The sequence below is a fragment of the Schistocerca gregaria genome, chromosome 3, assembly GCF_023897955.1.
Source record: "Schistocerca gregaria isolate iqSchGreg1 chromosome 3, iqSchGreg1.2, whole genome shotgun sequence".
In the NCBI taxonomy this organism is placed as follows: domain Eukaryota; kingdom Metazoa; phylum Arthropoda; class Insecta; order Orthoptera; family Acrididae; genus Schistocerca; species Schistocerca gregaria.
This window is the reverse complement of record NC_064922.1, coordinates 919,045,691-919,069,461: the sequence shown is the minus strand read 5'-3', so window position 1 is coordinate 919,069,461 and position 23,771 is coordinate 919,045,691. Positions and strand designations below refer to the sequence as shown.

The 23,771-nt window shown below is 46.0% G+C and overlaps 1 protein-coding gene across 1 annotated transcript in view; it reads right to left on the bottom strand.

The window, feature by feature from the left end:
- Positions 1 to 897: 897 nt before the first annotated feature.
- Positions 898 to 23,771, bottom strand: part of LOC126355703 (fibroin heavy chain-like) — a 78,416-nt gene continuing 55,542 nt past the window's right edge. The window contains exon 3 of the mRNA XM_050006072.1: positions 898 to 1,317. Coding sequence (XP_049862029.1) covers positions 1,261 to 1,317 — 57 coding nt within the window. The 3' untranslated portion in view covers positions 898 to 1,260. The remainder of the gene's footprint in view (positions 1,318 to 23,771) is intronic.

Genomic DNA, 23,771 nt, shown 5'->3' with positions numbered 1-23,771 from the left:
ACTACAGATGAACTCCGTGACATTGTAAGTAGGCTGTTTAGGTTTTTATGTTGGTAACGTCACCTGGCGCTCTGTATGAAAATCACTGGCTGTGCTGTGTACAGTCTGTGGCTGGTTGGCATTGTCGGTATATTCGCCATTGTAGTGTTGGGCAGTTGAATGTTAACAGCGTGTAGCGTTGTGCAATTGGAGGTGAGCCGCCAGCAGTGGTGGATGTAGGGAGAGAAACGGCAGAATTTTGAGAGTGGACGATCTGGATGTGTGTCCATCAGAAAGAGTAAATTTGTAATATTGGATATCATGAACTGATTTATATATATGATGACTTTGGAACATTATTAAGGCAAATACATTGTTTGTTCTCTATCAAAATCTTTCATTTGGTGACTATGCCTATCAGTAGTTAGTGCCTTCAATAGTTAGAATTTTTTTATTTAGCTGGCAGTAGTGGAGCTCGCTTTATTGCAGTAGTTCGAGTAACGAAGATTTTCGTGAGGTAAATGATTCATGAAAGGTATAGGTTATTGTTAGTCAGGGCCATTCATTTGTAGTGATTTTTGGAATTCAGATTGCGTTGCGCTAAAAATATTGTGTGTCAGTTTAGTGTTGGTCAGAATAAGTAAAGAGAGTAATGTCTGAGTATGTTCAGTTTTGCTCAGCTGTTGGAAAAGCAAATAATGTAAGAGGTTTATCAGCACAGTCATTCAAAAATATTTCTAAGGGGACGTTTCATAACATACGAGGATAAGGTGCATCCCCCGTCGTCAGGCTTGTGTTGGAAACTCTCTGCAAAGTATATTTCCTTGGACAGTAAAAAAAAAGGAAGATGTAGAAATTTGAGTGAAGTTTTATTTTATTTTTGGGTCCAATGATGATTATTTAGCGTCATGTAACTATAAAAAAATTTATTTTCCTCATCTATTGGTACAAGCGATACGATGTCGAAATATAAATTAGAATGCATTGTCCGTAAACCGGTTGCGCTTATAGAAACATTTCACTTGTGACAGAGATATTTCATTAACAATACAGCTCAAGCCAAAAATGTTTAATTTCAAAACATGTGTGTCGACTTTGACAAATGTACATAACACTAAAAAATCCCTAACAAACTATAATTTTACAATTTTTCCAGCTTTTGAGGATGAGATAGCGTCTTTGCATTTGTCATTTAGTCTTTTTTATTTGAGTAGCACGTACATGGTATGGCAGGACATTGGCTTTATTCTTCTCAAGGCGCTGCTCAAAAGTAGTTTCCATTCACCAACTAACGCATGGACATTTGATTAATTTAGTATCGATATTCCCTTCGAGTACCTGTGAAAAAAGGGTAAAGTGCATTATTATATAAAAATACTGTATTCCTCTAAAATTTTGTTTTGATTACTTACAAATTAATACTGCACTAGTAAATGAAAAGCTTGGGCATAAGACTGATGCGCTTTAACCTCTATATACCGCGTAGGTATTTATTGTATTAGTGTATGGTACGTAGTGTCTCAGACCTTTAGTTTTTCCAATAAACTAATCATAAAACTTAACAATACAAATATATGTACAGGAGACTCAAAAACCGGATGAAATGCGACTTCCAGATGTAAATGATAGTGTTCACCATTTAAATACTCATATCAGTACCTGGCATGATACTCGATATGAACAGTAAACATCGATGTAGTTCATTTTGAAATAAATCTTTATATCAGACAAAAGCACGGCTAAGAAAGGTAATTTCTGTGAAGAATTGCAACTTAGGTTTCCTTCTATGTAGAATAGTAGACCATGGCCTGTGAAACTGTTGTTGTGATCTTCAGCTCGCAGACGGGTTTGACGCAGCTCTCTGTGCTAGCCCGTCTCCTCTTAAGTATCTCACTCTCTGCCCATTACTGCGACCAAAGCCATTTTAATCGGCTTGCTGTTGTCAAGCTTTGGTCTCCATCTGCCATTTTTACTCCCAGACTTGTCTCTAACAGACCGACCATTCCATGACAGAATCTGTACTATCAACCTATCCCTCCTTTTAGTCACGCTATGGCACGAAGAGCTTTTCTCCCACACACTATTTAGTACCCATTTATTCGATATCCGACATGTCTATCTAATTTCAACATTCTTTTGTTGCACCACATTTCAGAAACATCTGTATTCTTTTTGTCTGCACAGTATATTGTCCATATTTCATATCCTATTTAGATTGCACACAAGACAAATACTTTCACAAAAGACTTCCTAATATGTAAATGTATATTAGAAGTTAACGTACTCTCTTTGAGAAAAGCATTCCTTTTTTTTGTCTGCATTTTATATACCCTTGAACATTTATTTTGCTGCTCGTATAGCGAACCTCATCTGGTAAATTTTGTGTGTCATTTTCCTATAAATTCCCTCTACATTCCATGATTTAATTGGACTAAACTCCATTATTACTTTTTTACTTTTGTTGATGTTCATCTCATAACGTCTTTAAAAGAGGTCGCACTGTGAATATGTGATCTTCGGATTGCTGATAAAGAGGCATTGTTCTCTACAACAACAGCTCGCAAGTTGCCATTTGGAAATAGACTATTTACATTGTTTAGTAAAATATCTTTCTATCCAACTGCCTTATTCCTATAGCTAGCTGGTATTCACACAGTTTATGACGTATCCCACTGCATTACAATTTCTTTTCTTGTTTGTGCTGGCGAAAGGCAAGTGTGTACACGAAGTCTTCATCATCAGATAGCCATACTAAGTTGTACTTAGTGGTAATTCAACAAACAGAATCCAGGGACATAATTCTGACTGAGAAGAAATAATGTATATGGTACCCCAAGGCTCAATCTTGGATCCCCTACGGTTTCTCATGTATGTAAATGATCTACCATCTAATGTACAAGCAGAATTAGTCCTTTTTGCAGATGACACCAGTACTGTAATCACTCCCAGTCTACACACAGAAATGGAAGAAATTGTGAACAAAATTCTCAAAAGTATCATTGAAAGGCTTTCTGTAAATTCTCTCACCCTGAATTTCACAAAGACACATCATATTCAGTTCTACACCTCTAGGGCTACTACACCAGTGACAAGATTAACACATGGTGATGAAATAATACATAGCGTGGAAACTTCAAAATTCTTAGGTCCCCATACTGATGAGAATTTAAATTGGAATTTTGAAACTCCTAAAACAACTTAGTTCAACCACATTAGCACTTAAAATCATAGAAAATTCTGGGGAGAGAGAAATCAGTATGTTGACATATTTTGCTTATTTTCAGTCAGTAATGTCATATGGAATTGTGTTCTGGGATAACTCATCTTTAAGAAAGAAGGTCTTCATTGCCCAAAAACTTGCTGTAAGTGCTCACCTGCAATCATCTTGCACTGCTTCACAGTACATTTATTCCCTCATGAAGTCTGTTGTAAATGATCTACTACAGATCAAAAGGAACAATGTACACAATTTCAATACTAGAAGAAAAACTGACATTTATTACTCAACATTAAGGTTGTCTTTAGCACAGAAATGGGTGCACAATGCTGCAACAAAAATGTTTGACCACGCATCCAGTGATAAAATGTCTAACAGACAGCAAGGTAAAATTGAAAATAAACTGAAAAAGTTACTCCTTGACAGTTCCTTCTATTCTGAGGCATAATTTCTATGTGTGTAGTGTGTAAAAGCTGGTGGGTATGAATTGCTAACTCAATCTGTATATCTTGTTTTCATTTGAGGGAAAAAATTATTATATGGTAAGGTTTCGAGTACAAATTAATTTGCAATATGAATGTAAAATGTCTCGTTCCACATCATGACGATTGAGCGTGCAAAAGATCCATGGAAAATAAACGAAACTAACTAATTAACTAACACACTAAGATGCATCCTAGGACTAAATGGCACCAACAATGTTTAAAGAGCACAGTTAATAGCTTTCGGATGGCGGCAATTCTGAACTGCAAAGCTGAAACTGCATCACCCTTTGCTATATACTGCATCATCGAATAAAAACGTAAGCTATAATTCATGTTAACACTTTTGCGTAAACTGTTTTAGCGAAGGTAACTCGACAGATCTAGGCACAAACTAATAAAATTTTAAGTCAAGATGTATGTATAGCATACCATCATATTTGTATTTTCGACCCTGTGAAGGGTTGATTCAGTTAAAAGTCTGAGCAAGGTTCAGAGGTGCAGCTGCACAAGCCAGTTCGATCAGGTCAGGTGCTTGCTTTGATACAGTGTAAAAAGAGTGAAATAGTTGACACAATTGAGAAATGTTTGTTGTGGAGTGCTGATGCAAAACATTTGTTAGATTCTGAACACTTTCCACAGACTAACACTTTTTCATCGAAGCTGATCAACCCAATTGCTCTGGCTGACTGATTCTTACAGTACTGCAATGGTGCAGACACATGCCGGTTCCAAATGCAAGTTCCAAACGCTAATCGAAACTCGTAAGCTCAGCACTTACGCGATCCCTACAGCTTCCTAATCACTACCAAGTCAATGGGACAATAACCAGTGTTTCGAGACATTTCGATGGCATTTGCTGGGCGGTGTACATGACCTCAACGGCAACCAGACCTGTCTCGTCTTGTATAAAAGCTGGCCGTTCGGCCAAGCTAAACATACCCGATGTGTGTTGGCTTCCACTGTAAAGAGACCAACATCCATCAGCTATCTTGTCAGAACCTCCTGCTGGAGTCCAGCCGCAGCCTAGATCCTCCAGAGGTCGAGCTAACGTCCTCTCAGCTCCAGCCAAAAGGTCCCAGCAGTGCCTGCTGCTGCTTCCGAAACACTAGACCTGGATCTCCATTGGGCCACCGCTGTTCATTGGTGGAGTCAGTCACCGGCCCATTCTGACAACGGTTACGAGAACAGAAATGTGCTTCTGACGCTGCACATGTTTGAACGATGCACTGTTAGCAAGATTGCCTCGGCACCGTATTGATGGAAGTGCTGACGCCAGCAACTTCTCCTTTGCCGTCTCGGCCTGAGCCGCCAACCTCCACCAACACCCACCTTCTGTGGACACAGTATCTGCGCCTGTTCAGCTCAGAAATCAATAAATTTCCTGTCACCACTGACAGCCTACATCTTCTATATCAGTTCATTGCATACTACAGAGAACAACTTACTCACAACAAGTTTTCAGCTTTACAAGTGACGTCGGATGATCCGCTGGAGGCGTGGAACAACGACGATGACATCGGCGGTAAAGCTGTGGCAATCAACGAAAATGTGCAAGAAGTGTTGCCTTTCCATTTTATTCTGTGTAGCCCGGTACGGTAATTTCCCTTTCTTTTCCTTTTTAAGGAATATTTTGACGCTCCTTGTAGTAATACATGAGCAAATTGGCTGCAAGTGAAAAGTATCAACTAAGGAAACCGTTAAATACTTGCTGATTCAGCTGCCTCAATTGCAGGCCGATACTGAGGATCTACGAAGCGAGGTTGGCAGACTAAGGGAGGAAACAAAGGGGCACTCAATTCGTAACTTGTCCTTCATGTCCTAGACGCAAGTGTCACCTCATTTGTGACTGGGGAGATTTTTTTAATACTCTACATACGGGTACAAAATTGGGGATTTCGAAAGATGAACAATGCTTAGGTATGGCTTGACTGAAACTGGCAGGTGATGCGTGACGTTTCACAAAAACCTGTGAAATACTCGATCTTTCGAAGTTTTCCAGTAATGACTAGTGGAACGTTATAGAAGAAAGAACACATTTAGGTACTGTCGAGAACAACTTAACTGTATAATCCAGAGACAGGCCGAGCCTGTGGAGAGTTTTGTCAATCGCATAAGAAAGGTTAAGATTGCTACCATGGTTCAAGTGAATTGCCGGACTCAATCATTGATTCCATCAGCACCAACTGATGATGGCGCAATGGTTGTCCATCGAAATATCCTCGACTTCCGACGATTGGATCCTGCAGTACACCCGAGAACCATCCAAGTCGCATGTATACCAGGGAAGACTCAGATCACAAGATAAGCGTTAATACGTGTGAACTGGCAGATGGAAACAATACCATTAAGGCTACTTTACAGGAAGCACAGCACAGAGAACAGGATGCGTTTTTACGAGGGCACCTACTGAGATGCAGCGTGAAGTATGTTTGGAGTTTTCTCATACTGTAAACGAGGCTATAATGACTGCAGAAGCATTAGTAGAGCTTCATGCACTATTGAAGTCTAGCGAGAGAACAGTAGTTTTTAATACTGAGACGTTATGTTATAGATGTGGTCAACAGGTCCACATCCAACGTTATTGTAGGAAGTCAGGATGTAAGAACTGTAAACAGGTTGGATACTCTGAAAGTGATTGTTGGCGCTGGGCTGCTTGGACACTAGGGTGGAGATTATAGGGTATATCTCAACACAAGCGTTATACAAAAAATACACTGATGCGCCAAAGAAACTGGAATAGGCACGCGTATTCAAATACAGTGATACATATACAGCCAGAATATGGCGCTGCGGTCGGCGACGCCTATATAAGACAACAAGTGTCTGGGGCAGTTGTTAAATCGATCACTGCTGCTACAATAGCGGGTTATTAACAGTAAGTGAGTTTGAACGTGGTGTTGTAGTCGGCGCACGACCTACGGGACGCAGCATCTCCGAGGTAGCGATGAAAAAAATGTTCAAACGTGTGTGAAATCTTATGGGACTGCTAAGGTCATCAGTCCCTAAACTTACACACTACTTAACCTAAATTATCCTAAGGACAAACATACACACCCCTGCCCGAGGGAGGACTCGAACTTCCGCCGGGACCAGCCGCACAGTCTATGACTGCAGTGCCTCAGATCGCTCGGCTAGTCCCGCGCGGCGATAGCGATGAAATGGGGATTTTCACGTATGAACATTTCACTAGAGTAGCTTGAATATCATGGATCCGGTAAAATATCAAATCTCCAACATCCCTGAGGCCGGAGAAAGATCCTACAAGAACGGGACCAACGACGACTGAAGAAAATCGCTGAAGAGAATCGTTCAACGTGACAGAAGTGCAACCCTTACGCAAATTGCTGCAGATTTCAATGCTGGGCCATCAACAAGCATCAGCGTGCTATATGGGTTTTCGGAGCCGAAGGTCCACTCCTGTACCCTTGAGGACCACACGACACAAAGCTTTACGCGTCGCCTGGGCCCGTCAACACTGACATTGGACTGTTGATAACTATAAATACGTTGCCTGGTCGAACGAGTCTCGTTTCAGATTGCATCGAGCTGAAGGACGCGTACAGGTATGGAGACAACTTTATGAATACATGGATCCTGCATGTCAGCAGAGGACTGGTGTGGAGGGTGTGCAGTCGGAATGATATGGAACCCCTGATACTTCTAGAAACGACTCTGACAGGTGACAGATTCGTAAGCGTCATGTCTGACCACCTGCATCCATTCGAGTCCATTACGCATTCCGACGGACTTGGGCAATTCCAGCAGGACAATGCGACACCCCAAACGTTCAGGAACACTCTTCTGAGTTTAAACACTTCCGCTGACCACCAAACTCCACAGGCATGAACATTATTGAGCATATCTCGGAGGCCTTGCAACGTGTTATTCAGAAGTGACCTCCATCCCCTTGTACTCTTATGGATTTGTGGACAGCCGTGGAGGATCCATGGTGTCAGTCCCGTCAGCACTACATCAGGCATTAGTCGAGCCCACGCCACGTGGTGTTGCAGAACTTCTGCGTGCTCGCGGGGGCTCAAACGATATTAGGCAAGTATACCAGCTTCTTTGTAGAATGTTCTTCTACACTCCTGGAAATGGAAAAAGAACACATTGACACCGGTGTGTCAGACCCACCATACTTGCTCTGGACACTGCGAGAGGGCTGTACAAGCAATGATCACACGCACGGCACAGCGGACACACCAGGAACCGCGGTGTTGGCCGTCGAATGGCGCTAGCTGCGCAGCATTTGTGCACCGCCTCCGTCAGTGTCAGCCAGTTTGCCGTGGCATACGGAGCTCCATCGCAGCCTTTAACACTGGTAGCATGCCGCGACAGCGTGGACGTGAACCGTATGTGCAGTTGACGGACTTTGAGCGAGGCCGTATAGTGGGCATGCGGGAGGCCGGGTGGACGTACCGCCGAATTGCTCAACACGTGGGGCGTGAGGTCTCCACAGTACATCGAAGTTGTCGCCAGTGGTCGGCGGAAGGAGCACGTGCCCGTCGACCTGGGACCGGACCGCAGCAACGCACGGATGCACGCCAAAACCGTAGGATCCTACGCTGTGCCGTAGGGGACCGCACCGCTACTTCCCAAATTAGGGACACTGTTGCTCCTGGGGTATCGGCGAGGACCATTCGCAACCGTCTCCATGAAGCTGGGCTACGGTCCCGCACACCGTTAGGCCGTCTTCCGCTCACGCCCCAACATCGTGCAGCCCGCCTCCAGTGGTGTCGCGACAGGCGTGAATGGAGGGACGAATGGAGACATGTCGTCTTCAGCGATGAGAGTCGCTTCTGCCTTGGTGCCAATGATGGTCGTATGCGTGTTTGGCGCCGTGCAGGTGAGCGCCACAATCAGGACTGCATACGACCGAGGCACACAGGGCCAACACCCGCCATCATGGTGTGGGGAGCGATCTCCTACACTGGCCGTACACCTCTGGTGATCGTCGAGGGGACACTGAATAGTGCATGGTACATCCAAACCGTCATCGAACCCATCGTTCTACCATTCCTAGACCGGCAAGGGAACTTGCTGTTCCAACAGGACAATGCACGTCCGCATGTATCCCGTGCCACCCAACGTGCTCTAGAAGGTGTAAGTCAACCACCCTGGCCAGCAAGATCTCCTGATCTGTCCCCCATTGAGCATGTTTGGGACTGGATGAAGCGTCGTGTCACGCGGTCTGCACGTCCAGCACGAACGCTAGTCCAACTGAGGCGCCAGGTGGAAATGGCATGGCAAGCCGTTCCACAGGACTACATCCAGCATCTCTACGATCGTCTGCATGGGAGAATAGCAGCCTGCATTGCTGCGAAAGGTGGATATACACTGTACTAGTGCCGACATTGTGCATGCTCTGTTGCCTGTGTCTATGTACCTGTGGTTCTGTCAGTGTGATCATGTGATGTATCTGACCCCAGGAATGTGTCAATAAAGTTTCCCCTTCTTGGGACAATGAATTCACGGTGTTCTTATTTCAATTTCCAGGAATGTAGAATGTTAGAGCCAATGTCTAGTTTTCCCAGTTAACTTTAGCATGAAGCATTCCCATGCGGAAGCAGTGGCTGTATAGGAAGAAAAGTGTGCAAATTTTTGCTGGATATGGGATCACAGATATTCATAGCCATTCAGGGTGCATCTAATTTGTAGTTTGAGTGACGTGAGTGGAAGCATTATTCACTCACTCGGTTTAGCAATGTTTGGGCTCTGAATGTGGTGAGGAGGGAAGACTTCCAGGCTTGTGTAGAAGCTCTCTCTAGTGTATGCTTTTGCAACAACGTCATGCTTGGGAAAGATTTTCTGACTAAACACCACACCAAAGTCGGTCTACAACAGTGCATAGCATAGTTGGACGGGGCATTGTTCCATCTCGACTTCTCAACAGATCCAAGACACACCCAATGTGCAGAGGAGGCTGGCTAACCTGAGCTCTAGCTTTTGTTAGTCTGGACTCGTGAGACATAATATAGAGAGGTAAGCAAAGATGTTTTGGGTGGAGCCACTTAATGTTTTATGTATAGTTGAGCCCTTGAAGGAAAATGGAGAACTGGATAAGACACAGTTTTTGTTTGCTGTAGTTGATCATATGAATAAAACGTTGACAGAAGCCAAGTGGTGTCTGTGAGTGCAGACAGTTTCGGTTCCCAAGAAGTGGAATTATCGCGAGGTGCACTGACAACTAATTTGGAGGTTTTGGTTCAGAAAGAATCACAGAGAGACTTTAGGGAAGAATATTCGAAGCCAGGACAGTCTGTTGAAGCATCTGCACGTGGAAGAAGGTGTCGCATTTGGAAGAACATGGTAGGGAGTAGAAGGAAAGATTATTAGAAGAATACGTAGAATTATTTCACGCTCTCAGATAATTACCAGCTACACTGCTAATGCAACGTAGGATTCCCACTGAGAGCAAACCCCCAGTGTATAGAAAATCGTATCGAATTCCACATCAATTACAACCAATGATGGAAGAATTTACTAACAAGCAGTTCCATGATGGAATTCTGGAAGAGAACACCAGTACATCGTGAGGACCAGTATAAATTTTCTAAAAGAGAGCCCAGATGGGAATAAGGTTCATTTATTTTGTTGTTATTGCAGGTATTTAAATCAAAAGAAAGACAATAACAAATGTGTACTCAGTGCTGTGCACCACAGAAATACTGGGTACCTTTGGCAACGCTTCTACCTTACGACCATAATTTTGTGGGTTGGGTCCCTTCAGAAATAGGTAGCATCACAGGGACGATCTAAGGTGGCGTTTATGGTAACATCCGATCATTTTCATTCGGATTGAAGTATGTGTTGACGAAATTCCAGCGCCTGTTGGACAGTGTACTGCATGGTTTGAAATCAGCACAGTACATGGTATATCTGGATGATATTATACTCTTTTTTTAAGGACACCCTGGAACACCAGTTACGTGACATCTTCAGTCGGTTATTAGTGACATGTGGAGTTTAGCAAAGTGTCATTTTGTACTGAAAGAAATTCTCTATTTGGCCATATTATCAGCCAGAATGGAGTGTGCACCGACCTACAGTTTGAGCAGGCATTGTCCAGGCATTCCTGATATACAGAACAGTAAAAGAGTTTCAGTCTTACCTGTTGATGGCTAATTATTGTAGAGAATTTGTGTCAAAAGTTACAGAAATAGCTAGACTTTTGACACATTTGCTGAAGAAGATGGTGAAATATCATTGCACCCCAGAGAGTGGTGAAGCGTTTGTACCATTAAAGGATTGCTAACCACTGATCCCACTCTCTCATTCCCTGATTATGAGAGAGAATTTATATTATCATATGATTTGAGCAACCTCACCTTGAGGTGTGTCCTCAGTCAGCAAACTGAGAGACCAGAGTGTATGGTAGCTTAGGCTTCTAGATAGCTAAACAAGGCACAGAAAAATTACTTAACTATTGAAAAATAGATGATCAGTTTGCTCTATAGATTCACTTATTCCATTGCTACTTGTACGGAATTAGATCAGGAAACGATACTCTTAAAGTAGTTGATGAGTTTTGCTATTTGAGCAGCAAAATAACTGATGACGGTCGCAGTAGAGAGAATATAAAATGAGACTGGTAATGGCAAGAAAAGCATTTCTAAAAATATATATATTTAGGTGTAAGGAAACCTTTTCTTAAATTATTTGTCTGATGTGTAGCCATGTATGGAAGTGGAACACGGACAGTAAAAATTGAGACAAAAAGCGAATAGAAGCTTTCTAAATGTGGTACTACAGAAGAGTTTTGAGGATTAGATGGGTAGATTACGTAACTAATGAGGAGGTACTGAATAGAATTGGGGAGACAAGAAATTTGTGGCATAACTTGACCAAAAGAAGGGATCGACTGATACGACACATTCAGAGACATCAAGAGATAACTGGTTTAGTACTGGAGGGAAGTCTGCAGGATAAAAATCGTAGAGGGAGAGCAAGAGATGAATACAGTAAGCAGATTCCGAAGAGCGCAAGTTGAAGTAGTTATTTGGAGATGAAGACGCTCACGCGGAAAGAGTAGCGTGGAGAGCGGCATCTAACCGGTCTTTGGACTCAAGACCAAAACAACAACGACTTATACGATCTACGTTTTAAAGTTCTAACAGCTCATACAGCACTGAAATGACTTCTGAACCGTAAGCCGCCTGATACGATGGGCTTTATAGTTAGGTAAGTTCGATTTTGAGGCCATGCATTGTCGTAGGAAGAATCATAGATAAGTTAAATGACAAGATACGAGCCATAGAATGCATTCTCGTATCCATGGATGAACAGTGAAAGGCTCTGGCTGCTGATCAAGACTGTCAACAATTGGCGACAGAAGCTCAAGTACTGGCGACGGTGTATTATACAAATAAAAAAGATGTGGTTGGTGCATAATCATGTGGCAGTTTTACAAGATGAAGTGTCAAGACAGTCCATGACTCTATCTTAACAGGGCATAGAGGCCAACGAGCTACAGGCAACATGATGCGGAAAATTTTTAGTAGAAAACACTGAAATAAGATAAAGTATAGTACGTCATAAACTGTTTACTGTATGCACAAAATACTGAACTTAGTCGATAACAGATTCCATTGCAGAGTTTACCTGCGCTAGCAGACCATTCAAAATTATCAGTACAGACAATCTTGGCTTCAGTCCATTAAATTTCGGGCAAGCAGCCTGGCAAATAAAATTTCCTCCACTGGTATTTCGGCCGCGTATCGTCCGGCCATCCTCAATCCTCAGAGTGAGTCACAAGACTGACGACAAGATTTTTTTTTCTTTATTGTAATTTTAATCACCTCATACAAGGCGGGCTGGCAGCAGCATATTACCCTGCTCTTCAGCCTTGAGTGGTACAATAACATGACATATGGGTGGCACAGACAATACAATAAAAACGGTGGGCAAAAAATGTAGATACAAAAAACAGTAAACATGAAGCCGTTCACGCTGGATGAGAAAAAACACTAACACTTGTTGACACAGCGCACATAACACGGATGACTGCAACGGCACACGTGAACAGTGGTGGCGTGACGGCGAAAGGACACTGAACACAAAACGAAGGCACACACACGAGACACTGATGGCGATTATCTCCAGCGCGCGAATGTTCACTGAGCGTGTGCGAGTCCGGGGACCTGCCAAGGGAGGGGGAGGAGGAAGGGGAGTGGGACAGGGAGAGGGGAGGGCAGATGCCATGGGCAAGGGAGACAGGGGGAGGGGAGGAAAAAAAGGGGGGAGCCCGGGGGAAGAGGGGTGTAGGAAGGGGACGGGGGAAAAGGAGAGAGAAGGGAGGGAGGGTGCCAAGTGGAGAGGCCACAGGAAGTGGGGGCAGGTAGGATCAAAGTTCATAGGAGGGATAGATGGAGGGAAGGAGGACTTCATCAGGGAGGGGGAGCTGCCGGAAGCCACCTTGGGAGAGGGTAAGGAGGGTGGAGAGATGGAGACCAGACGGGACGTGGGAATACAGGTGTGGCAGCGGGCGGGGTTGGAAGAGGATGGGTGAGACAAGTGGGTGAGGAGGGTCGAGTTTGCGTGAGGTGTACAGGATCCGTATCCTTTCAAGGAAAAGGAGGAGGTGGGGGAAAGGAATGAGATCATACAGGATCCGTGTGGGGGAGGGGAGACGGATGCGATAGGCGAGGCGAAGAGCATGGCGTTCAAGGATTTGAAGGGATTTATAAAAGGTAGGGGGGCAGAGATCCAGGCTGGATGGGCGTAGCAGAGGATAGGGCAGATGAGGGATTTATAGGTGTGGAGGATGGTGGAGGGGTCCAGACCCCACGTACGGCCCGAAAGTAGCTTGAGGAGGTGGAGTCGGGAGTGTGCCTTGGCTTGGATTGTCCAGAGATGGGGGGTCCAGGAGAGGCGACGGTCGAGGGTGACGCCAAGGTACTTGAGGTTGGGAGTGAGGGCGATAGGACGGCCATAGATGGTGAGATAGAAATCAAGGAGGCGGAAGGAAGGGGTGGTTTTGCCTACAATGATAGCCTGGGTTTTGGAGGGATTGACCTTGAGCAACCACTGGTTGCACCAAGCGGTGATCCGGTCAAGATGGAATTGGAGAAGGTGTTGGGAGCGCTGCAGGGTGGGGGCAAGGGCAAGGAAGGCGGTGTCATCGGCAAACTGGAGAAGGTCGACGGGGGGTGACGGCGGCGGCATGTCCGCCGTATACAAAAGGTACAGAAGGGGGGATAGAACGGATCCTTGGGGCACACCGGAGGAGGGAAAAAAGGTGTAGGAAGCCATGTTATGGATGGTGACGTAGGAAGGACGGTGGGAGAGAAAGGAGCCGATCAGACGGATGTAGTTAATGGGAAGGGCGAAGGTTTGGAGCTTGAAGAGGAGACCGGAATGCCATATGCGGTCATAAGCTCGTTCAAGGTCCAGGGAGAGGAAGGTAGCGGAGCGACGGGAATTAAGCTGGTCGGAAAGGAGATGAGTGAGGTGAAGGAGAAGGTCGTCAGAAGAGAAGGACGGCCGAAAGCCACACTGGGTAACCGGAAGGAGGCGGTGTTGGCGGAGATGCTGGTGGATGTGGCGGGAGAGGATAGATTCCAGGACCTTGCTGAAGACCGAGGTAAGGCTGATAGGACGGTAGGAAGAGACGGCAGACTGCGGTTTGCCAGGTTTAAGGAACATCAGGACACGGGAGGTTTTCCACAGGTCGGGGTAGTAACCGGTGGACAGGACTACATTGTAGAGCCTGGCCAAGGTGGAGAGGAAAGAGGCAGGAGCTTCGCGAAGGTGACGATAGGTGACACGATCGTGACCAGGAGTGGTGTTGCGTTTTGTGCGGAGTGTAGCAATGAGATCCTGTGTAGTGATTGGGGCATTGAGTTCCGTGTGTGTAATGTTGTCCAAGTACTGGAAACCAGGTGCGAGGGGAGGGATAGCGGTGTCAGTTCGATCGCGGACATCCGGGAAGAGGGAGTAATCGAACTGGGGATCATCGGGGATGGGAAAGACATCAGACAGGTAGGAGGCAAAGTGATTGGCCTTACTAAGGGTGCCAGGGAAGGGGTGATCATCATGGAGAAGAGGATAGTAGGGGGAGGGTTTAGTTCCGGTAAGGCGACGGAAGGCGGACCAGAACTTGGATGAGTTGATACGGTGGGTAGCATTTAAACGGGTGCATGTCTGTCGCCAGTCCCGGCGTTTCTTGGCCGCGAGCATATTACAAATGTGTCGCTGGAGTTGCCAGTGGCGTCGTAGTGTGTCCAGGTCATGCGTGTGGAGGAAGGCACGGTGGAGAAGGCGGGATTCACGGAGGAGAAGGACGGCCTGTTGGGGTAAGGTAGGACGGTGTGGGTGGATGGCGACAGTAGGGACGTGGGCCTTCACGACCTCAGACAAGGTCTGCTGGAGAAAGGAGGCGGCATGGGCTACATGACGACAAGACGCCAAGCGCGGCCTTATATGCTCCACCGCATCGGTACTGCGCATATGGGTCACAGATGCTGGTCGGCGGCAGAGAAATACGCTTACACATGCGCCGCCTGTGGCGAAGACGTACAGACATTCGATTCGCTTAGGTTCGCTTATCGATGTATGATCGGCGGCAGTAACACCATGAAGACTTCTCTGCAGTTTATTTAGCCCAAGAGCCGGATTCCATGCTTTGTCCAAATTAAAACCACTACAATGTTCGGCCACAGCTGACTTGTCTGGTTGTATTGATACAGGGCATTCCATGAATTAGAGTGATGAGAAGATTTTAACATCCACTTCTTCCTTTTGAGATTCTGACTTCAAGGAAGCTATAGAGATTAGATTAGCTAACAATTTAATAAATAGAGATAGTGGTTTTAATTTGGACAAAGCATGGAATCCGGCTCTTGGGATAATTAAACTACAGAGAAATCTTCATGGTGTCACTGCCGCCGATCATACATCGATAAGCGAATCGAATGTCTGTACGCCTCCGCCACAGGCGGCGCATGTGTGAGCGTATCTCTCTGCCGCCGACCAGCATCTGTGACCCGCATGCGCAGTACCGATGCGGTGGAGCATATAAGGCCGCGCTTGGCGTCTTGTCGTCAGTCTTGTGACTCACTCTGAGGATGGCCGGACGATGCGCGGCCGAAATACCAGTGGAGGCAATTTTATTTGCGCGGCAGCATGCCCGAAATTTAATGGACTATTCATTACACCACGAAAAGTTGAAAATGCAAATATTGGCTACCTTTGCATTTATACCTGCAGGGAATCAGTATTTTTTGAACAGCAGTTGACCATTTTTCATGATTTGCATCCATGACTGAGTCACCAAACTAGCAATCGGATACAGTATCTCACGTAACGGTTTACTACTGGTTATTAAAGTTTGGGTTGCCAGAGACCATCAAAACGAATCAGGGCACTTATTTTATGCTTGATATTGTGAAGAAGTTGTGTCGTCTCTTACAAATTAGGGCGCTGCAGAGTAATATAATACAGCTGCAGGCTAATGGGAGGACAGGCATGGTACGGCAAATGACAGAGAAAATGCTGAGATATTATGTGAACAGTTATCATAGTGAGTGGAACGCTTTACTACCATATGTGATAGGACCTATCATCCGCGAGTACCAGGTTATCCCCATATGAGACAGAAGATGCAGTCCACTTGAAATTAGGTAAATCATCCCCTTTAGAGGATGCATTGTCCATGCAGAAGTTTGTTAAGAGACTGAAGGGTATATGGCGGCAGCTTCACATGATGAATACGAAGGCCTTGTAGTGGTAAGAGGGAGCGCAAAAAGGGAAAACCTAGCTACCCAAGTATCACATCAAACACTGTGTAATGCTGAGGTACCCCTGTGTACCAAAACGGAAAACTAATAAGTTTGTTACACAGTAACAAGAGCATTATCAAGCAACTGAAACGACTTTTTCATCTACGTAAAACTGCAGCCATCAAACTGCATCACGGTTGTCCATTTAAGAGTATCCCTGAAGTGCTACCTTGTTTACGGGCAGCTCATTGACTAGAGGGGAGGGAAGTGATAAGAAGGAACTATAAGGTCAGACAGAAGGAACAAGATACTCTTGCAGTGTGCCAAACTAACAGAGATTTTTCCTCTTTCCCTAGGGCATGATGTGCCCGTAAACCCGAACCAGTCTACAGAGAGTTATAGGCACCTGAAACACTTCCAACCACAGAGTACCGTATGCAAATGTGAAACCGAGGGGCATCGACACAGTGACAGTCTTGGGTCTTATTGATCTGCGACTCCATAGAATGCTGTGTTCACAAAGACCATATACGTGAAATTAGATGGGAGGTCAGCGTTGGCCGTAATTTTGTTGGTTTATCGACAGCAAAATCAATTTTCAATCACATAATGATCATCTGCAGTGCTTTAGTGTACAAATTAAAACTCATACGCACTGGTGTCAAGTTATTATCAGTAACCAAAGCTATTAAACCATCTTCTGTACAAATTAAAACTCATAGGCACTGGTGTCAAGTTAACGATCACAATAACTTGTTATGCCAACTATTCAGCAATCAGATGTAGTACTATTGGACCGGCAGTGAATACTGACACTTGACTTCAACACGTGGGCAGTTGAAAACGAAGTTAGGTGGTTAGAGGAAACCTTCGGGCAGTTTCAGCTCACCATTTTGGATAAAACAGTGCTCAGCGACAGTCAAGGGGACTGTCACCTGTAATGGCACAGCTAGACAAAGGTACTTGGGTAGCTGTGCCAGACTATGGAACTAATCCTGCAGGCTCAATGGAAGAGGCTGGATAGATATGGAAGATCGGATACTAAAGACAGTCTTCGATACCACTGATATGAAAGAGAAAATAAATTCGATATTATATCAGGTACAGGCAGACGTGAAGTATAATCAAGAGACCATCGAGTTTCACCTAACACAGCTGGCGAATCTCGAGAAACACCCTATACTTCAGTTTCATGGTCAACACGTTCATGACGCACATCGAGGAGTCAGCCACTGCGATAAATTGCGTGCGACGCATTGTAAGGAATCGCTTGGATAATGTTAGTACACGGATTTGCATTGCGAGGCTCCTCCAAACTCCTGCCGAACGCATCAGTGGTGCACGAATTGAAACAGAGTTGCAAGAGGTACTCAACCGCGTCACCCATGACCACCTAACACCAACTCTCTTACCCCCAGAGAACCTTCTTGAAGGCTACCGGAAGGTTAAGGTAGAGTTAGTGGCACGATTGGAGCTACTAAGAGTAACAGTAAATGAATTTTTACCCCTATGTTAGCAAATGACCAACGTTGCTATCAACTGTCATCTCGAGGCGAGCCAGGTTGAAAGTTCAGGTGTGAATATCTCTGACGCGTGAGTATTGTCGGTTCCAACGTTTCGTAATTCACTCATATCCAGATGTGGGGAACCCTGAAGAAATTCGTGTTACAGAGTACATGAGGTACTATACTGCTAGGAACGACAGATAAATAGTCCCGAGAACAGCTCTTTACCTCAGTGTTCTTGCAGTGCTGAGCCAAAAAATTACCATCTGCTCCATATAACTAGTTCATATCGCACCAAGATCGTGTGAGCACAAACTCCTCTAAGCCGAAAAAGCCGCTTTCGAGTGTTTGAGGGAGGGAATTGCAGGTAAAAATGAGGTCTTGTGACAAGTAAGGCCACACTGGCTCTTTTCAGTAGCAGATCCTGTAGTCATCATTTATAGCTATTACAACCAAGGACGGCGCTAGGTTTGCTCATCAGTGGGCTACGTACCGACATTTCTTCCGGCCATCCGCCACGATCTCCAGAGACACACAACCTACTCGCTATGATACCTACCAGACCTTCCCTTCGAAATTTTGCCAAAGTAAACCCTTATTATCTAAGTAACACTCTATGCCCGGTCCTTACAGCCACCCGGGATCGGACGCTTGCCATCCAAAATGACCACGTATCGCTGAAACATCTGCTGAGACATGTGAAGAAGTACCAAACCGAGCATCAGCGCCAGTTCATCGGATCTGGAACAACCACGTCGGTCACATCCATCATTTTGATGATGATGGGCATTGTTTATTGATACCTCGAGTGTAGAGTAGCCGAAGTTCCACCCTTACCATCTTCTGACCTGCGGCTCCATACTGGGAACATCAGCACAAGTGAAAAAATGAATGAAGCAACGTAGAAATGAAGTGAGGTAGTGCAGAGGCTAGAAACAAGGAGGCAGTGTTTGATCCCAAAAAGGTGGAATAGCGAAAATAGTGCAAATACAAAAAGAAGATCGAAGAGTACGCACTTATGGTAGTTTCTTAAGGAATTGTGCTCTGGAGTACGATTTTGTAGGAAATGTAGGAATAGCCTGACTTAAGCTACTCCAGAATTCAGTGGGTTAGATATATCCGGGAGTGGAGGAGTATAGTGACAGACACAAGACAGAGCCCAATGCCAAAACCCAAATTTTCGTCAACACACACAAGCTCAGCTTTTGTGCCTTACCAGCAGCTCTCCAGTCACGACCTGGGCACTGGGACAGCAACATTCCGGGACATTTCGCCAGTACTTGATGAGCCACATACTGGGTGATCAAAAAGTCAGTATAAATTTGAAAACTTAATAAACCACGGAATAATGTAGATGGAGAGGTAAAAATTGACACACATGCTTGGAATGACATCTACATCTACATCTACATCCATACTCCGCAAGCCACCTGACGGTGTGTGGCGGAGGGTGCCCTGAGTACCTCTATCGGTTCTCCCTTCTATTCCATTCTCGTATTGTACGTGGAAAGAAGGATTGTCGGTATGCTTCTGTGTGGGCTCTAATCTCTCTGATTTTATCCTCATGGTCTCTTCGCGAGATATACGTAGGAGGGAGCAATATACTGCTTGACTCTTCGGTGAAGGTATGTTCTCGAAACTTTAACAAAAGCCCGTACCGAGCTACTGAGCGTCTCTCCTGCAGAGTCTTCCACTGGAGTTTATCTGTTATCTCCGTAACGCTTTCGCGATTACTAAATGATCCTGTAACGAAGCGCGCTGCTCTCCGTTGGATCTTCTCTATCTCTTCTATCAACCCTATCTGGTGCGGATCCCACACTGCTGAGCAGTATTCAAGCAGTGGGCGAACAAGCGTACTGTAACCTACTTCCTTTGTTGTCCGATTGCATTTCCTTAGGATTCTTCCAATGAATCTCAGTCTGGCATCTGCTTTACCGACGATCAACTTTATATGATCATTTATAGCTACTGGGGAATGTGCTAGTTCAGCGTTGCGATCCTATCGCCATAGGAAGGGGATTCGAACAGGCGAAGGTCCGTTGGCAAATGCAGCTGTGGCGAGAATGATTTCGAAGTTCGAAACCACGGGTTGTTTAGGCGATAGACCCCGTAGCGGCCGACCGAGCACAAGGCGTAATGCTGCTGAGACAGTATAGGAAGAAATGGAGACTAGCGGGTTCGTCCATGCACGGGGAAGTCAGCGCTCGTGCAGTCGCACGTCGCACAGGCATTCCGTACATTACTGTTTGGTTGGCACTTAGGCATACCCTCCGATGCTAAGCGTACAAAATCCATCGGCATCATGAAACGTTACCTGGCGATTTAGTGTGGGCGTTTCAAAAGATGGCGGAAGATGACGATTGGTTGAGTAACGTGTTGTGGACCGACGAAGCTCATTTCACGCTCCGAGGGTCTGTCAACGCCCACAGCTGCAGAATTTGAGCTACCGAAAATCCTAGAACTGTCGTGGAAACTCCATTGCACGACGAGAAAGTCAAGGTATGGGTTGGATTTACCATATCTACAGTTATCGGACTTTTTTTCCTCGAGGAAATGCGTGATTCTGGTTTTGTAACTGCTACCGCGACGGGTGAGAGGTACGCCGATATGTTACAGAATCGCATCATCCCCAGCCTGGCTGATAAACACATGCTGGAACGTACTACACTCCTGGAAATGGAAAAAAGAACACATTGCCACCGGTGTGTCAGACCCACCATACTTGCTCCGGACACTGCGAGAGGGCTGTACAAGCAATGATCACACGCACGGCACAGCGGACACACCAGGAACCGTGGTGTTGGCCGTCGAATGGCGCTAGCTGCGCAGCATTTGTGCACCGCCGCCGTCAGTGTCAGCCAGTTTGTCGTGGCATACGGAGCTCCATCGCAGTCTTTAACACTGGTAGCATGCCGAGACAGCGTGGACGTGAACCGTATGTGCAGTTGACGGACTTTGAGCGAGGGCGTATAGTGGGCATGCGGGAGGCCGGGTGGACGTACCGCCGAATTGCTCAACACGTGGGGCGTGAGGTCTCCACAGTACATCGATGTTGTCGCCAGTGGTCGGCGGAAGGAGCACGTGCCCGTCGACCTGGGACCGGACCGCAGCGACGCACGGATGCACGCCAAGACCGTAGGATCCTACGCAGTGCCGTAGGGGACCGCACCGCCACTTCCCAGCAAATTAGGGACACTGTTGCTCCTGGGGTATAGGCGAGGACCATTCGCAACCGTCTCCATGAAGCTGGGCTACGGTCCCGCACACCGTTAGGCCGTCTTCCGCTCACGCCCCAACATCGTGCAGCCCGCCTCCAGTGATGTCGCTACAGCCGTGAATGGAGGGACGAATGGAGACGTGTCGTCTTCAGCGATGAGAGTCGCTTCTGCCTTGGTGCCAATGATGGTCGTATGCGTGTTTGGCGCCGTGCAGGTGAGCGCCACAATCACGACTGCATACGACCGAGGCACACAGGGCCAACACCCGCCATCATGATGTGGGGAGCGATCTGCTACACTGGCCGTACACCTCTGGTGATCGTCGAGGGGACACTGAATAGTGCACGGTACATCAAAACCGTCATCGAACCCATCGTTCTACCATTCCTAGACCGGCAAGGGAACTTGCTGTTCCAACAGGACAATGCACGTCCGCATGTATCCCGTGCCACCCAACGTGCTCTAGAAGGTGTAAGTCAACTACCCTGGCCAGCAAGATCTCCAGATCTGTCCCCCATCGAGCATGTTTGGGACTGGATGAAGCGTCGTCTCATGCGGTCTGCACGTCCAGCACGAACGCTGGTCCAACTGAGGCGCCAGGTGGAAATGGCATGGCAAGCTGTTCCACAGGACTACATCCAGCATCTCTACGACCGTCTCCATGGGAGAATAGCAGCCTGCATTGCTGCGAAAGGTGGATATACACTGTACTAGTGCCGACATTGTGCATGCTCTGTTGCCTGTGTCTATGAGCCTGTGGTTCTGTCAGTGTGATCATGTGATGTATCTGACCCCAGGAATGTGTCAATAAAGTTTCCCATTCCTGGGACAATGAATTCACAGTGTTCTTATTTCAATTTCCAGGAGTGTATGTTCATGCAGGATGGCGCTCCACCCCATAGTGTTAGACGCGTGAAAGATCTTTTGCGTGCGTCGTTTGGTGATGATAGTGTGCTCAGCCGCCACTTGCGTCATGCTTGGCCTCCCAGGTCCCCATACCTCAGTTCGTGCGATTATTGGCTTTGGGGTTACCTGAAGTCGCAAGTGTATCGTGATCGACCGACATCTCTAGGGATGCTGAAAGACAATCCGACGCCAATGCCTCACGAAAACTCCGCACATGATTTACAGTGCTGTTCACAACATTATTCTTCGACTACAGCTATTGTTGAGAAATGATGGTGGACATATTGAGCATTTCCTGTAAAGAACATCATCTTTGCTTTGTCTTACTTTGTTATGCTAATTATTGCTACTCTGATCAGATGAAAAGCCATCTGTCGGACAGTTTTTGAACTTCTGTATTTTTTTATCTAATAAAAACCCATGTCAACACAAGAATATGTGTCAATTTTTACCTCGCTAGCTACATTATTCCGTGATTTTTTCAGCTTTCAAATTTATACTGTTTTTTTGATCACCCAGTACATAATATCAACTGCAACAGAACATGACTTGTGTAAAAGCAGGTCTTCCAGCCAGGCAGTGCATGTTGACACAGCTGAGCTTTGAATAAGCCTCTGCTTTGTGTTGGCTTCCACAGCCTGGATAGCCCGGGGATCGACCTAACACCCTCTCAGTTCCAGTCAGTAGGTCTATCAGCGTCTGCTGTCACCTCCGAGTCGCCGGTCCTGTGCAACCGCCGCCATCTCTCACTGGGTCCGCACTCTAGCACGTTCCGACCACAGTCCCAAGAGCAGAACCAAGCCTCCTGATGGTGCATGCATCGCCAACTGGGTTGGGGCTACTAAGCAAACTGAGGTATGTGCTGGTTCTGCCACCCCCACCCCTGCTGTCCAAGCCTGTGTCGCTGAACTCCGCCACTGGCTGTCTCCTGTGGACACCTGTTCATCTTAGAAGACAACAAAGTGTTTGTCACCACTGACAGCCTACATCTTTTGCACTTACCCACGGCTTCCACAAGAAAACCTTCTGCTCACACCCGAGCCTACACACCTGTACAACATTCCAATGAATGATCTTTTCGAGTTCATACACGACTGTATTCCTTCCACGTCCCACTGCTCGCTACTATACTGCATGAAGTTTCCAGTTATGATGTCACTGCCACTCTGTTGACCCTTTCTTATGAAACTTCTGATGGCTTAGTGACACTGTTCCAGGTGACAACAATTATGTACTTATGTGGCACGAAAGCTGTCCCTTACAAGGGGAACACTCCATAGGTCACACTTTGACATACTGGAAGCTTCTTAGGCTGATACACTGAAAAGCCAAAGAAACTGGTACATCCGTCTAATATCGTGTAGGGCTCCCGCGAGCACGCAGAAGTGCCGCAAGACGACATGGCTTGGACTCGACTAATGTCTGAAGTAGTGCTGCAGGGAACTGACACCATAAATCGTGCAGAGATGGCCATAAATCCTTAAGAGAACGAGGGGGTGGAAATCTCTTCTGAAAAGCATGTTGCAAGTCATCCCAGATGTGCTCAATAATGTTAATTTCTGGGGAGTTTGGGGCCAACAGAAGTGTATAAACTCAAAGGAGTGTTCCTGTAGCCACTATGTAGCAATTCTGGACGTATGGCGTGTAACATTATCCTTTTGGAATCTCTCAAGTCCGTCGGAATGCCCAAAGGACGTGAATTGATCCAAGTGACCATACAAAATCCTAACGTACGTGTCACT